General features: G+C 40.2%; 1 protein-coding gene across 1 annotated transcript in view; it reads right to left on the bottom strand.

Annotated features, from left to right (window-relative positions):
• Positions 1–16,428, bottom strand: part of cacna1fa (calcium channel, voltage-dependent, L type, alpha 1F subunit a) — a 22,375-nt gene extending 5,947 nt beyond the window's left edge. Inside the window, exons 1-42 of the mRNA XM_042408541.1 lie at positions 16,055–16,428; positions 14,844–15,050; positions 14,536–14,648; positions 12,626–12,765; positions 12,389–12,534; positions 12,137–12,289; positions 11,834–12,030; positions 11,628–11,731; positions 11,363–11,505; positions 11,196–11,264; positions 10,790–10,853; positions 10,660–10,686; positions 9,654–9,814; positions 9,324–9,549; positions 8,931–9,138; positions 8,669–8,789; positions 8,452–8,524; positions 8,224–8,287; positions 8,070–8,127; positions 7,888–7,984; positions 7,620–7,749; positions 7,479–7,538; positions 7,234–7,340; positions 6,875–6,962; positions 6,581–6,688; positions 6,394–6,446; positions 6,148–6,294; positions 5,860–6,061; positions 5,313–5,471; positions 5,104–5,214; positions 4,924–5,007; positions 4,200–4,220; positions 3,947–4,075; positions 3,770–3,835; positions 3,558–3,649; positions 2,643–2,802; positions 1,523–1,650; positions 1,293–1,389; positions 1,094–1,196; positions 870–971; positions 493–617; positions 38–384 (exon numbers count right to left, since the gene is read on the bottom strand). Of these exons, the coding sequence (XP_042264475.1) occupies positions 38–384; positions 493–617; positions 870–971; positions 1,094–1,196; positions 1,293–1,389; positions 1,523–1,650; positions 2,643–2,802; positions 3,558–3,649; positions 3,770–3,835; positions 3,947–4,075; positions 4,200–4,220; positions 4,924–5,007; positions 5,104–5,214; positions 5,313–5,471; positions 5,860–6,061; positions 6,148–6,294; positions 6,394–6,446; positions 6,581–6,688; positions 6,875–6,962; positions 7,234–7,340; positions 7,479–7,538; positions 7,620–7,749; positions 7,888–7,984; positions 8,070–8,127; positions 8,224–8,287; positions 8,452–8,524; positions 8,669–8,789; positions 8,931–9,138; positions 9,324–9,549; positions 9,654–9,814; positions 10,660–10,686; positions 10,790–10,853; positions 11,196–11,264; positions 11,363–11,505; positions 11,628–11,731; positions 11,834–12,030; positions 12,137–12,289; positions 12,389–12,534; positions 12,626–12,765; positions 14,536–14,648; positions 14,844–15,050; positions 16,055–16,073 (5,009 nt within the window). The 5' untranslated portion in view covers positions 16,074–16,428. The remainder of the gene's footprint in view (positions 1–37; positions 385–492; positions 618–869; positions 972–1,093; positions 1,197–1,292; positions 1,390–1,522; positions 1,651–2,642; positions 2,803–3,557; positions 3,650–3,769; positions 3,836–3,946; positions 4,076–4,199; positions 4,221–4,923; positions 5,008–5,103; positions 5,215–5,312; positions 5,472–5,859; positions 6,062–6,147; positions 6,295–6,393; positions 6,447–6,580; positions 6,689–6,874; positions 6,963–7,233; positions 7,341–7,478; positions 7,539–7,619; positions 7,750–7,887; positions 7,985–8,069; positions 8,128–8,223; positions 8,288–8,451; positions 8,525–8,668; positions 8,790–8,930; positions 9,139–9,323; positions 9,550–9,653; positions 9,815–10,659; positions 10,687–10,789; positions 10,854–11,195; positions 11,265–11,362; positions 11,506–11,627; positions 11,732–11,833; positions 12,031–12,136; positions 12,290–12,388; positions 12,535–12,625; positions 12,766–14,535; positions 14,649–14,843; positions 15,051–16,054) is intronic.

Raw genomic sequence — 16,428 nt, 5'->3', positions numbered from 1 at the left:
TCAGTGCTATGCAAGATGGTGGAGATATTAAACACACCTGATGGGCAGGGGGTCGGACTTCACAGGCTGCTCTGTTACAACGCTGACTCCAGCCAGCTCTGATCCTGGTCTCTGGTGCTCCTGCAGGCCCGTCACCTGCTCTGTGATCACGCCCCCGTTTTCTACCTTGGGCTCTGGCTCGACGATCACAGTTGTCTGCTCTATCAGTGAGTCTATAGGTGGCATCGGCGTGCTGGCGGGCGTAGTGTTCACTGAGGTTCCAGGCTCGCTGTCGAATATCTCATCACCTGTCATCTCTCCGTCCACACCCTCCTCTTCTTCCAGGTCACAGGCCATTGCCAGACGCATCTCTGGAGCCAGATCCTGCAGTGTCCGCAGCCCTTGCTAAGAACACACAGATATACATATAAACATACATACATACAAGGTACGCGCTAATACTGATTATCTAGCAAATATCCTAAAGTGGAAAGCACAATTTAAATCCTTTACCTGAAGAGAAGCTGCCTTGTCCTTCTTTTTGGATTTCCTCTCCCGCTCCTTTCTCTTGCGGAACTTTTTAAAATAGTCCTGAATCAAGAAGCTGGCATAAAACTTCCCACAAGTCACCTCATCGCCTGAGAAGGTAAAGGAGAGTGGTAAGTGGATAGTACTACTGTACAACTGTACTGTTCTACTCCAGTAATACAAACGATTTCTTTTGGATGTTGAGATTTGTATTTGTTTTAAATGTCTCTTTTATTCAGACAGGCAGTACATTTTTGAAAAACCTTGACAGGACCAATGTGTGCATCTACTGTCAAAAGCTTTATTAAATGTTTTCTCTCTTTTTTTATCATAACTGGCAGCTCTGTAATTTTTTGATGTACCTCTAGGTGGAGGAATTACTTCATCTATGAGCTTGGGTTTAGTGCGCTTCCAGAGCTTCTTAATGATCACCTTCAGCTCTTCATTCTGCTGATCGATGGGGCCTGAAGGGGACACAAGCAGCAGATCCTTTAGGGAAACCAGCAGCCAAAGCATCACCGAGTAAAGATTTGTCTTACAAGTACGATGAGCATGACTCTGTGTGCGTATGTGTAGAAGCGCTAACCTTCAGTCTTGATCTTCAATGAGGTTCGCACAAGAGCAAACAGAGTAGCGTTGAAGGTGACTGTCCCATCAGGGTGCAGTGGGACGTTCATACAAACCAGTCTCTGAGAGGACAAGAGGTCGAGACACATGGAGTGAGATTTATCTGTCTATTCCTGCTCCGAGTATCAGGTGTGCAGCCCTGAATGCATGTGACTTACCTTGCAAGCGACACGATGAGGACACAGTTTTCCAAAACCAAGAGGTGGCTGAATCCTACGCAGCATAGTGACTACATCAATGTGCTTTATTCGACCGCTGCAAGAACACAAAACAGACATTTACTGACAGATTAAAAGGAACTAAGAACATTTAGGAAACATTGAGAGGGAACGAAGACAGAAGAGCTCAACAAAAGTGGCAGAGGATGTGAGAGAAAAATGGGTCTTACGTGGCTTCGGGATCGTAGTCAGACCAAACTCTTTTAAACTCATCCAGGTGGTGAGTACCGAGGACGGTCCAGTCTCGTGTCAGGTATTCAAAGTTGTCCATGATGACAGCAATGAACAAGTTGATAATCTTGATGAAGAGAAGGACAGAAACACAACGACTTGTGAACAAGTCACATATAAAAAGAGATTTGATGACTGATTTAAAAACTATTAAGCCGGGAACATTATTGTCAATTTTCAAATCCTACACATACAGTGACTTTAAGGCAAATTAATAAAAGTGACTAAAAACAGTCAGAAAGATCAGACATCGTTTTACATTACTGTGTTATTATTTGCTTGTATATGCATATGTTTATCAGTTTTCATGATGATTTACTAGTTACATGTCAGTTTACACTGTTCTATATAGCAAAACCCAGCAGGACACAGGGGTCTGGGTCTATTTTAGCTGCCAGGAGGGTCTCATTGGTTTTTTCGCTAAAGGTCGAAGACCACACACAGACTGATGGATGTCAGCTGTTCATGCAAGACACATGTAAGGCGACAAGCTGAACCTGGACACTGAGGTTGTAAATCTGTCACCAAAGGTCTACAATAACTAAAAAACATATGAGCCTCCACTTTCAGTTTTGTTATTTCCAAATTAGAGTCTAATCTGCTCTTGCACAATTTCCAGATTTCTCTCCTTCATTGAACCTGGTTAATGTTTTAAAATGGCATAGAAAGGTCACAGAAATGTTACCAAAATATTTGCACCCTTTTAAATCAGGATTTTGTGATTTAGGTGTGCTGGCTGGATTAATGAAATCCACGGATGTGGGAGTTTGGTGTTCTCTGAAGAGATGGGAATTGAAGAAGACAGGATAAGCTTTTAAAACTGCTACTACTCAGTTTCTGTAATACTATCCTCTCTACTTTCATCTGACTTTGATCCCATTTGACCCGACAGTCTGTAAAACACAAGTGTGAATTAATTATGCCTAAATTTAATTTGGGGTCAGGAGGCTGAATTAAGTGATATCAAAGGAGGGAAAATGTTTTACTAAATGATCTGAGAACCGAGCGATTAAAAGAACAAAATCGAAGCGGTCCTTAATCCCCCTTGGCTTCACTCACCAGGTAAGCACAGAGCATGAAGAAGCTGATGAAGTAGAGGTAGGACAAGTTGCTACCGCAGCTGAACTCTTCACCAGGCTCAGTGTCGGATTCTGGGTCACAGCGTCTACCGGGCAGAGCTGCCAACATGATCTCCTGCCACTGCTCTCCAGTGGCACATCTATAAGGAGACAGAGACATTTGTCCTTTATTTACACATCCAGACTTGTTTTAACCCCTTAACATCCACCCTTTTTATAGAGTTTTTGCCTATTTGGCACACCCAAATGGAAAAGCTTATAACAGAAGAACTGTAAGGCCACGATGCACATATTAGGCTTCATTTGACATCTTCTAGTTTCTGGAAATGTGTTTGTTTAGCATGTGGCTACAACACAAACAAAACTACATCAGTTCAAATAAGGCTTAAAAAAGTGTTTTTGGTCCTCGTCTATCATGAGTCATATTTGAATAACAATAATTAAGACATGCTTTATGCCAGAACTATGCAGAACACCATAAAAAAACATATAATTTTCCAGACCTCTAGGCCTAACCTTATGGGAACTAGGGAGTTTTTAGTTTGTGGTGTCACTGGTGTCCCCGAACCTCTCCAATCATCTCCAATAGGCGAAATTGTGCCAATTGCTTTTACTCATTACTGGGTGATGCTACAACTGGCTTAAGCGGGTTGCTGGCGACCCGGTGGATTTTAAGAGAATAAAGGAGGAGAGTGGAATTATTTGGATTTTCCTCCAATTAATGGAGGAAAGAGAAAATATTGTTTTGCTGCATAAAATGCAGCTCAAAGTGCATTTAAAACAAGAAATAAAACATTAAAATAAATTTAAAAAGATGTACTTCAATAGCTAGTGCTGTAACTGTTGTAACTAAACTGTGAAAATCATTTATTTGTTTCTAACTAAAATAGCTCACCTGAAAAGCACCAGAACAGCCATGAAGAAAGTTTGGAAGTTGCAGTTTCTGTTGATATGTGTGTTGTCGTCAACGGCCACTTTCCCAAATGACTAAAAAGGAGAACAGTGCATAACAGTAGGTGGTTAAAATGAAATGATTTTAAAGTAATTCTATTTAAAACACTTGATTTGATGAAATAATCCTGAATCACTTTGATGAGAGAGACTCACCTGCATGCCGATCACAGCGTAGATGAAAAAGATCATTGCGATGAGCAGACCGACGTAAGGTAAAGCCTGAGCGGATGAACGTCAAGAGCACAGTTACAAAAAAATAATTTATAACTCTCATGACAACATACTGCAGTCAGCTCTTTGCTTTGTGTTATGTGAATTATTTGCACTGACCTGGAGGGACTTGACAAAAGTCCAGAGGAGGGTTCGGATGCCCTCTCCTTTGCTGAGCAGTTTGACCAACCTCAAGACTCGGAACAAACGGAAGAACGTGATGGACACTTTTCCACTTTCTCCTTTACCCTGGAAACAGGTAGATAAATACACGTGTTAATAGTACTTGCACATCTAAACAAGAGAGGAAAAGTAATCACAAAGTCAGTATGTAATGAGATAAAGGCCTGTGAGAATAATTTGGAGTTCTCACCTCTCCGTGGCCGCCTCCTCCCTGGATCGATAATTCAGGGGATCCACGAAAGGAAGAGACACCATGTAGGAGGAAAGAGATTAAAAAACCATCAAGCACAAATGTTTTATTTTTAGAGTAAGAAGAAGAAACTACTTTAATGAATTATGAATTATGTTTTCTGTAATACCGTCTCATTACTGCTGGTATAAATATTGATTTTTTTTGTTGGTCTAAAAGTAGTCAAATTTCAACATATTTATTCTAACAATACTGTTATTGGCCTATAAAATATTCAGCAATGTAAATTGGTATTTGTACAATATGAATTTCACCCAAGTTAAAACTCAGAAAATCCCAGAAATACAGAGGACATGACCTCAGTGTCCTAAATTTTAGATATTACACTTTTACACTTTTTATAACTGCACTACATTTTTTTATTCTGGTAGCTGTATTCTCTTCTGATATTATTCCCAGTATCAATTTAACTGCTTGTTATGGTATATAAAGGGCCTTTAATACTGTATTTGAAAATGATACAGGAATTTCAGTACATTTGTTTGATTTGACTCCCCTCCCAAATAAATCCAGGTGATGAATTCTCAGATTGGTGTTATATTTTTTTCACAGCAGAAGAGGATGCACTGCTTCACATATGAGCTTTTGAAATGTGTCTATACAATAAGCACGCTGTGATTCTACAACAAGTTTTATGACCTCTACTTTGTGTGGACAAACTTACACTAAACTCAGAGACCGCAATGTCCAACACGCTCCCGACCACAATCAGAGCATCGAATGAATTCCAAGGATCAATGAAATAGTGCTGAAGAAGGAGGGAATAAACAAAGTGAGTCAACAACAGATAACGCTGATGGTTGTCGTGAAAGTTATTTTCAAAGGTTAAAGAGTGAAATCTCACATGAGCCCGGAGCGCCAGTAACTTGATGATCATCTCTATCGTGAAAACCACAGTGAAGATCATGTTGAGGATGTCCATGATGGAAGTAAATAGTTTTGACTGCTCGTAATGCTAACGAGAGAAAAAAAACAACAACACAAACCTTCACATCACAACTCTGACACAATTTCTGTATTTTTTCTTAATGAGAGATTTGTGGAAAATGGTACCTGAACAGCCAGAGTGAGGGTGTTGCCCAGAATCAGCACAAACATGACGTACTCAAACTGGCTGGAGTTAATGATTTTCCAGAATTTGAGCTGGGATGGGTTTTTGGGAATGTAAATCTTTATAGGTTGAGCTTTCAGTGCATAATACACACACTGGCGCTGGGAAGAGCAAAAAGAAGAGAGCAAACGTTATTCACGATGAAACCACTGAACAAATGTATTTCATATTTAAGAGCATTAAAATCATGGTAACACTTTATGTACTATTTATTTATCTATTTATCATTTATAAGCAGTATATAAACATTTAATAAACAGTTTATAACACACTATAATGTAGTTATAAGCAGATTATATTTCAGCATATATTTATGGGTGTCCACAAAAGGGGTTGTAGTTGTTGACAAAAACATTAATTAGTGTGTTATAATCCATTTATTAACTGTCTTTATACTGCTTATAAATGCTAATTTGGGGGACTTTAAGTACAGTGTTAGCAAAATCATTGAATTGGAACAAAATTATTAAAGTTTTGTGAATAACTAACTTGATTTTTGTTGAGTTCGCAGTTTTTGAACTCGGCCTCTCCTTGTTCTCGAAATGTGATGATGACAAAACCCACAAAGATGTTCATCATGAAGAAGGCAATGATGATGATGTAGATGATGAAAAAGATGGAGATTTCTACTCGGTAGTTGTAAATGGGTCCTCTGTTTATGGCATTAGCATCTACAGCCCGGTAGAGGAGCCTTTATACCAAAAAACACAAACATGTCAATTTCACAGAATGCAAAGCTTAAATTAAACACAATGTAAGTAAAAAGTCGCTACTCACTGAGGCCAGCCTTCAAATGTTGATACAGTAAACAAAGCCAGCATGCCCATTAACACATTGTCAAAGTTGAAATCGCTGTTTTCCCAAATCCTCTCTCTCACCATGGGGTGGTTCATATCCCCGTCTTTATAGACCACAAAAGTTCCCCTGAAATTAAACGCATACACACGTTTTATGACATAAACAGTATGAGAAGAGACTAGCAAGTGCTGCATATTGTGTAAATAAATGAAAAAAAACACTGACTTGCACTCATCAGGAGTGTGTTTTGCTTCATCTGTGCAGCTGTAGAATCTGCCCTGTAACATGATCAAGTTTTTACTATTAGAAACACTCACTGTGCATTTATTTCCTTTTTTTTAAATCCTGCGGGTAAAAGAAAAAAATACAGTAAGGACATAGAAATGAAAAGACTGAAAGCATGAACATGTACCTTGAAGAGCTGCACTCCAATACAGGCAAACATGAACTGAAGGAGTGTTGTGACAATCAAGATGTTGCCGATGGTGCGGATCGCCACGAACACGCACTGCACCACATTCTGTGAACATACGAACAACAAAGCTCACGTGTTACCTTGATTACATACATAGCAAATAAAAATAGCAACACCTATATGATGTAATATGATGCAATCCAATAGCTTTGCAATAAATACTTAGTTAAAATATAATGAGAATATAAGAAAGACAAACACAAAATTGGTCATTACAGTAGAGCTGCTTACCTTTAGTCCCTTGGCTCTGTTAATGGCTCGAAGGGGCCTGAGCACTCGAAGTACTCGAAGAATCTTCACCACAGAGATCGCACTTGAGCTGTGAGCAACAAAGCAAAGGATTTAGTTAAAAAAAAGATGATAAATAAATAATAATTAGTAACAAGGGGTAAAAAAGTGAGCATATTGTACTGGAAAATGGAACAGATGTGAATCTACAGTAGGAAACTTTCTCTAACTAGACACCAACAAACCCTTAACTTTTTAAAAGATATATCCCTTTTTATACTTTTACAGTTACACAACTATTGATTTTTCTCTAAAAAAAAAAAAAAAGGACTGTCAGCAGATTGTTTCAGGTTTCTACTCACTGTAGAAAGAAGGATGTGAGCGACACACTGACGACCAGCAAGTCAAGAAGGTTGAAGGCGTTTCTACAGAAGGAGCCGGTGTGCAGAAAAGCTCCGTAGACTGTCATCTAGACACGACCGAGGAAGTGAAGAAACAAAGATAGAAACAATCTGATCTAATTTTGATGACACACTCTCATGTGCTTTTGAATTATACCATGTTTCAAGCACATCATTTAGTCAATTTCAGCTACTGAAGCCGTTACCTTTAGTACGATCTCCACTGTGAAAACCGAAGTGAAAACATAATCGGCGTAACCGAGAACCTGCAGACGACAGAAGTTAGATTAGTATTAAAGCTTGTTTTGTTGTGAAGTTGGACGTGATGCTGATGTGGTTAGTCTTACGATGTTCCTGAATGAGTGAGATTTGATTGGATCCTCAGCAGCCAAGGAAATACTACTGAGGATGATGAAGATGAGGATGAAGTTGGTGAAGTAAGGGTGATGGATGAGGTTGTGGCAGGCGACACGCAAACTAAAAAATGGGAGAAAATTGGACCAAAAATTATTTGACCATGTAGAAAAGGGTACAAAACAAGTTCATGGCTTGTTTTGTTGAAAGTTTAGTAGGACGGAGACAATGTGACACGTGTACTGGATGATCTCGGTTTACCAGTTTTTCTTTCCAAGAATGAAGAAGGAGCTTCCATCTGGGATTGGGACGATCTTTTCTTTGGGTCCTGAGAACTCTGGCTTCAGTGGAGCAACTCCTGCAATAAAGAAAAAAAAGAATACAAGGAAGATATAAGCACATCTAGTGTTCCTCCTGCAGGGCGTGATGTCCGTCAAACTCACCTTCCAGTCCCTCAATGGCCCTCAGCTCCTCGTTTTCCTGCCAATCATCCTCTTCGTTCTACACACAAGACACAAGATCAGCTGTTGTTACTGCGGCAATTCGCAATTTATAAATGTCCAACATGGTGCAGGAAAAGATTAAAACACTCCGTACCCCTGCATCTTCATCCTCTTTCTCTTCATCCTCATCCCACTCTTCTTCCTCTTCCTTTTTCTCTCTGAAAAAACAGACAACAGGCAACTACTGTTAACCTAAGGCAGATTTGCCTGAAAGTAACAAGTTTTTATATACTTATTTACACTAGTCATTGTACTTGCAGCCGGAAATTAACAGATGTGTTTGATACCTGCTCACTATCACCTTTTCTTATGTCAAACTTACTCGACTTTTGTCTTTCCGCCGCCTCCTGCCAAGTTGTCTACAGCGATAGCCAAGAAGACATTGAGCAGGATGTCTGATCACAGAATGAAGGAGTCAAACTTGCTCTGTTTGGATTGAAATACCTACTGCATCATGCATTCTCAAACTGCAATAGGAATCAGACAGTAAATGCACACACACACTGGCGATGCGTTGATCACTTCATGGAAAAGGATACAGTTACCACAGACAAAGAGGATGACAAAGTAGATGCACACCACCATGTTGGGGAAGATCGGCCCTCCGTAGGCCATAATGCCATCGTACATCACAGCGTTCCAGTCCTCTCCAGTGAGGATCTGCAAAGAAATAACAGAGACAGAAGAAGACAGACAGAGAGAGAGAGAGAGCTGTAATTAATACCATGATACAGAAAAGAGCCGATAAATAAACGTAGAGAAGATAGTATCACTGTGAGATATTGAAGAGATGTTAATCACCTGGAAACAAGTGAGCAGAGCCTGGGGGAAAGAGTCAAAAGTACTTCTCTTCATCTGAGTCTCGTCAAAGTTGAATTTGCCTCCAAACAACTGCATACCCAGCAAGGCGAAGATGATTAGGAAGAGGAAGAGCAGGAGCAGAAGGGAGCAGATAGCTTTCATGGAGTTGAGCAGTGAGTTGACCAAGTCAGATAAGGCAGCCCAGTGCCTGGAAATAACAAGACAGTGCAGATACACATGAGGAAATGCACAGAAGATAAATTAAATGCCTTAAAAAAAAGGTTGTGATTAAAATCAGTGTTTCCTTCCTCATGCAGCTGACTGAAAAGCTCCAGATGTGTTACCACTAAACTGTCTCACAGCTGTCCTCCTTAAAGCTCTGGTGCCAATTACCGAGTCATCTTGAATATCCTGAGCAGTCGGATGCAGCGAAGCACGGAGATGCCGATGGGCGGGATAACTTCCATCTCTACAAGCAGTGTCTCGAGGATGCCACCGCACACCACAAAGCAATCAAAGCGGTTGAAGAGTGCCATGAAATAGATCTGCAGGCCAAAGGCGTACATCTTCATCAGCATCTCCAGGGTGAACAGCAACAGCAAGATCTTATTGGCTCGCTCTGAGAAAGGAACAGAGGGAAAGATGTGGAGTCAAGTGTTGTTATTTTTTCTGATTATTTACAGTAGAATCAAAGTGTAAAGCTAACCAGAGTTCAGTTCTTACCTTGCATTTCTGTGAGCCACTTTGGCTGTCCGTAATGCTCGGAGGCACTGGCCACAGTGTTGAGAAACACCAGCAGAAGCACCAACCAGTAGAAGTTAGTGGTCTTCACGGCCACACGGCAATTCTTCCTCATGGTATGGTTCAGCTGGCACAACTGGTCACTAAAGAAAGAGTGGAAATAGTATCTTGACTGTAGAAGTGCATCTGGAGGAGTTCTTCTGATACATTTAGTACATTTACAGTACAGAAAACAATAAAGAGTGCCTGAGAATCTGCCCCCCAGTTAGTGGCTAATGTAGCCCCAAATCTCCAACAACAAGTAGAGATGAGAAACAGGCGACAGAGGTCTGGTAACCTCACTTCTTTCTAACTCCACACACCAAATTTAATTTTATTTTCAAACTGGTAGTCTTCCTCCACAGCCAAGGCACTTTATCTGACTTTGCGCCACTCCGTCTGAAGCTAGAAAAGGCTTTTTACAACTTTCTTCACATAAGTAGTTGCCCTCCTGAAAGACCTGTAAACGGACTTTGATGTGTAAAATTGGTGTTTCCCTTTAATGTTTGGAATATAGACCTTAAAAATCCATGATATAACAGTAGACTGGAATAGAGTTTGAAGGAACATTTCTTTTTTTTTTCTCAACAGTCAGATCTGACACATTTAAATCATCCATAGATATTTTTTATCACCTTGTAAACATCCCTCACAAATGTTCTTCTAGTCCTCTCTGTCTTTGTCTACAAAAGTCATCTACTAATTATATTAATATGTTTTAGGAATGTGAAGAAGGGTTTTAATTTTGGGCACAGATAAGGCAAACCTTATGAGATATAACGCTCTTTATAATACCATGCTGCACTACTTAATAGGTTTTAAAACAACATGACATTGTGACACAAACAGTGATTGACATGATGGAACGTTACAAATCATACAAGTAAATCTCTCTGAAAGTTCATGCTCTTTAATATCTTTTTACAGTGTATGATGTTGAAAATCTTACCAGAAGCTATTGGCCATCATCTTCGCCCTGAGAAAGAAAGAAAATGAGAGAGATTCATTGAAAGGACTTAATCACCTCCCGCATGCCAATAATGAATCAAAACAATGTTGATATTTTACTGTCGCCTTACATGAGAGAAGCACAGAAGCCGTTGTCATCATCGAGGTATGCTATATCATCATCAGAGTCTGACTCTGTTGAAAAGACAGGTGAGTACTGACTGTTAGAGAGCATCAGATATAGCGCTGTCATTGATTAATCTGCAAATTATTTTCTCGTTTAATCAATTAATCGTTTTGTTTACGCTTATTTTGTCCAAAACCCAAAGATTTTTAATTTACTGTCACATATGACAAAGAAAAACAGCAAATTCTCACAAGCTGAAACCAGAGAACTTACTTTAAATCACAGAAATGATTATTCGATTACCAAAATAGCTGCCGCTTAATTTTCTGTTGATCAACTTATTGATCAACTTACTAATCATTGCGGCTCAATCAGATAAACATAATGAGAGACAGTGACAGCTGACATACCTCCTCCATCCTCACTATGTTTATACCAGCCAAACTTCTTCATCATCTTTTTCTTGGCGATCGCAGCACCTTTCGAGACAAATAGAAGCAGATGACTGTAAGCATACAAGAGTAGATGTTTGGGTTTAAGTGTGAGAGTATGCCATGTAGATGTGTGTCACACTGACGTTTATTTCCTTCTTCATCCACATCCTCGGCCTCTATGAGCCAGTCCATGTAGCCTATCATGTCCTCCTCCATCTGCTTGCTCTCCTGCGCCTTCTGCAGCTCCCCACGCGCCACAGCCTTTTCTCTTTCCTTAGAGAACTCTCTGTGCACATACACACGTAAACGAACTTAAGGAACTCAGGAAAACATAAAAGACATGTCTCTGTTTATTATTACACAATAAAGTTACAGAAAGCTGAGGCCTGCAGTGCTGCGACTACCTACCCGCTCAACACACCCAATACAAGATTGATGATGAAAAATGATCCAAAAATGACCAGAGAAACAAAGTAAATCCACGGAATCTCAAATCCAATGGCGTCATTCATCTGTGCAGAGAGACAGAGACAGAAAGTGTGAGTATTTTCAATCAGCAGTCAAAAACAGAGAAATAATTGGAAGATTGAGGATCCTGGAATATGTCTGTGTACCCAGTACAACACGTCTGTCCATCCCTCCATAGTGATGCACTGGAAAACTGTCAGCATGGCGAAGAAAATGTTGTCGAAGTTTGTGATGCCGCCATTGGGACCCTCCCACTTGCCCCTGCACTCAGTCCCATTGCCGACACAAAAGCGCCCGTTGCCGGCAAAAGCACAAGGTGTCGGGTCATCTTCTATAATGAGACCTAAAGCAAACAAACAGCAGGAGACAGACAGGAAATGAGCCCACACATCTATGAAATATAAACATTTATAAAAATTTCACTTGCTTATAGTTTAGAGAGCACAGACCTGTGACCGTGGAGTAGCATGTCTTGTGCATCCTGCCGATAAAGAGCTCCAAGCCGACGATAGCGTAGATGATGATGACAAACATGACCAGCATACCAATGTGGAGAAGGGGGACCATGGCTTTCATGATGGAGTTCAACACAATTTGTAGACCTGATAGTAAAGAAAACACACAGTTTTCAGTAGGTGCATGTCGGATGATCACATGCAAAAAAACACATTTAAACAAACTGTGATAAATGATAAACGCACTTGGCACTCCAGATACAAGTCGAAGCGGTCTCAACACCCTGAATGCTCTGAGAGCTTTGACATCCAGGCCTCCAGGTTTTCCCGCAGCGTGATGGGCCTCTCCTGGTTTATGATCTGTCATGGCCTCTGCTATCACACTGAACAACCTGCACAAACACAGACGATAATTCTTAAACTTTACTTCTTTTGTAGAACACTTATTGATGCAGATAATGACTACATGAAGCACCAAAATACCCGACAATGACGATGACAAAATCAAGAAAGTTCCATCCGCTGCGAATGTAGGCGCTGGGGTGCATGACTAAGCCGTAGGCAAGAATTTTAGTGAAGGTCTCGATGGTGAAGATGACAAGGAAGACGTACTCGACTTGTTCCTGAGAACAAAAGAAAAGGGAGTGCATGGTTAGGCAAAATTGGAGTGACTTTTTTTTTATATCAGTGAGTGCGTCTGAAAGGAACAAATAAGGAACTGAAGAAAATGTCAAGTTATTATCACGGTTAAACAAAGACGTTTAGAAACTTGATTACTCTTCACCACCTACAGCAAAAAAAGGCATAAACTGACTTGTTCTCGCTCCAGTGAAAACAATCACGTGCGTAATCATTAAGGGCCGACTGCAGTGACTTTCTAACCTCTTAACCCACTGCCTAACACATGCTTAAGCCTGTCACCAGATCTCTTAACTGAAACCTTTAGCTTAATGCCTCTAATCACTGCTACCTCTGTCATTCAGCTATAACCCCCGTCTGGTACGATAGCCCAGACATAATGTGGTTTAATGTAAAGATGACTGGTATTCACAAAAACAGTAACGTTCACCAAAACTTGATCTGAAAATGAATGATTTTAACTGATGTGGAGTCTCTTTGAGGAAGTATAGGTTAAACTGTCAGCTTACCTTCTATGCACAATCCAATAAAGGGATCTACTAACATCTATCCCGCAACAAATGTGGTTGTGTGTGTCCCTTTTAACTAAAAACACCTTAACTCAAAAATTTGATCACTTGTTCTCTCTACAAACTCGGTAAAGATTGTTTCCAACAGTACAAAAAATGTGACATGTGACAATACAATGTGAGACTGTAAATATATAAAGCTTTTGTTGTGTCATATTGGATCTTATTTGCAAAATGAAGACTTCTAATGACCTAAAATAACAACCTCTTTTTAGTTAGTTTAGTATTTTTTAGTTTACAGAAAACATGCTGAGGTGGGCGGGGGGACAAGTGACGAAGAGAAAGATGAGGCAGATGGTTGGTGTCTAAGTAAGTCATGATCCCTGAGTGGGTCACCTTGCCATGGTTAGAAGACAACTTTTCCCTCTAATACCATTACCATCCAGCAGAACACCATTATCTTCTCACTAGTTGCCCGTGCCTTCTGACTACAGCGTTTTTCATGAACAACTTTTCACAAGCCAGTAAAACAGTTTTTCCTCAGAGAGGAGTGACTCTCAGGACAGTCAGAGGAGATGTTCTTAGTGAGAGCCAAACCTTGGAAACATAATCATAATATACAGAGTAAAAGTGTTATCCCAACACTTTCACTTTCTCGCTCATCCTCTCGCTGTATGATGTTTCACTATATCTAGGTTTGTATGTATTGCACAGGTGCATGTATGAATGGATAAATCCATCACAAAAATGAGGGAATCACTGGAAGATCCTTCACTTTTGGATGAAGACCTAAAATATCTACAATACTTAATTTCCTTTCTTTCCCTTGTCTTAACCTTGTTTTTGTGATGTATTCTGTGATATTTTTATAATGACGTTACATTAAGTTTCTGTGTCTCCTTTAGAGGCCGTATACAATACACGTCTAGTTCTCATTGGGTAAGATTTAGCCTTCTTACAGATGATATACGCTCACACATTCTGCACTGTAACACACATTGATGAAATAAAGTTTTTTTTACAGTAAGTCAGCTGATTGTTTCCGAGCATTTTTTTTTTTACCACATTTTCTTTAAAGCAGGCCATTAATCACCTCCATGTGATATCAGATCATCTCAACTTCTACGTGAGCCTTATTTATCTTTCATAACACCATGCTCAGGGTATCATGTTAATGTTTTCCTAACTTTCAAAATGAGTTAAGGGAGCACGTTAAGCTGAGCTGTCTCTCCACTGGAAACTCACCAGTTTGTGATTGGTAGCGTTGGAGTCATCATCGGGGTACGGCTTGGTGACCCCCATGGCCACACAGTTGGCAAAAATGGCAAGAAGAATGAAAATATCAAAGGGCTTGGGAACTGCAGTTAAGGGTACAACAGGCCTCATGAATGCATCTTTTTAACTTCAGCTGACCTACATCACAACATATTCTCATTAACACGTTATACATTTGCATCATATGTGGGACTGTCTGTATTAACACACACAAACCAGTATGTGTCTGTGTGTGTGCGTGTGTGTGTGTGTGTGCCAACACAAACATCCTAAATGACTCAGAGAAGGATATTTCCACTCCACTAGGGCCAGTGCTGCCATGCGGATGGGGTTGCTGAGTGTGAGGCAGCAGAGAGCTCGGGGGGCCCTGAGGGCAGACTTGTTCGCCTGCATCGCCTTCTTGGCCCCCCCTCCTCTTTTTCTGGCCGAGCCAGTTGACCCGAGGGTGTCTGATTTTCCTGCATCGCCCGCAGGAGGGGCATCTGCTAAAAAACAGAAAGGACACGGCGATAATTATGCTATTCTGTGTTTTAAACATCCTGCATATGAAATGTGAAATGCATTTCACAGCTATTACATGACCACTGACAGATTTATGATGTGTTTTATGTTATTCTGGGCAAGTAAATACATTATACATGTGGGGTAATAGTCTAGAAATTGATTAGTTTTAGTTGTTTTTTTTTTCCTAATAGAAATGTGGGTCTGTCTGTCTGTCATTCAAAGTTAAAACAAACAGAATAAGTGTGCCCAGATCTGGTTGGTGCTCCTTTTAGTACTATCTCACATAAGGTTATCATTATTAATTGCTACTGTCAGCCCACATTTTATTATCCCACACAATTAGGAAAGGATTTGACACGTGGCTTTAGTCACAGACAGGTATTCTGTCCTGCAGGCCTCATATTATAAGACCAGATGTGACCTACTTCTTTATTGGGAGCAGTGTGGCACTTAGCCCGACACTATCCCCAAGTAGGCCTGTGAACACCTGTTGACATGGCCCTGCTCAGAGAATAAGCCTGCGGGTACATTTATTATCTCATCCATTTAAAAACTACAAGAGTATCTAACAAATATGAACAGATGAGAAGTAAAACACACTGTCCTGTTGTGGAAACCTTTAATATGATGCCAGTTGTTGGTTGACTAATTATTATAGCAGGTAAATACTTTGATTGTAATAGTTGCAAACATGCTTTATTATCAAGGTGAGCTATGTTTGACCAATCTAATCATTCTTTCCTAATTGTGTGGTTCTTTCACCCTCATTCAATATCTGAATCTTTAATTATTTAATTATTTTAGAAAAACAGGTCAATCTTGCACCTACAATATGACACCTGCGATGTTTTTTCCAGCATAAAGCTTTACAATACAGTGAGCCTCATCCAGTTTGTAATGCGTACCTTTGGAGGTATAATGTCAATACTTTTACTATTCTACTTAGTGCAAACTCCACTTCAGAGACATTGTAAAGATTTCCTACCTTTCTTTGCTGGATCCATGTTCGCAGTTCAACACCACGCAATCAATCCAGAAAACCCACCATCAACACCTCAAGGGATCTGCGATGCCTACTGGATCACAGATATGAATTTGGCCCCCCAAAAGAGAGAACTTTCTAAAGGTAAAAAAGGACCATCTGCAGCCTGTCATTTCATATCCACATGCAGCACGCCGGTACAGCTGAGAGGCAACGGGCCATCCTGCTCACCGCCTGCTTGTATCCTAGAAATCCAATTAAAGCCGCTTTCTGGTAATTTCTTAAGCGTGGAAATGAAAACGGCAAATGCTTTTTATCTTTGCAGGCACATAACGGCGAGGAATATTAAAACAAACGTCTCCCCATATCCGCGGTGG

Source organism: Thunnus maccoyii, chromosome 4 (assembly GCF_910596095.1).
Source record: "Thunnus maccoyii chromosome 4, fThuMac1.1, whole genome shotgun sequence".
Taxonomy (NCBI): Eukaryota; Metazoa; Chordata; class Actinopteri; order Scombriformes; family Scombridae; genus Thunnus; species Thunnus maccoyii.
This window is presented reverse-complemented; position numbering and strand designations above follow the sequence as displayed.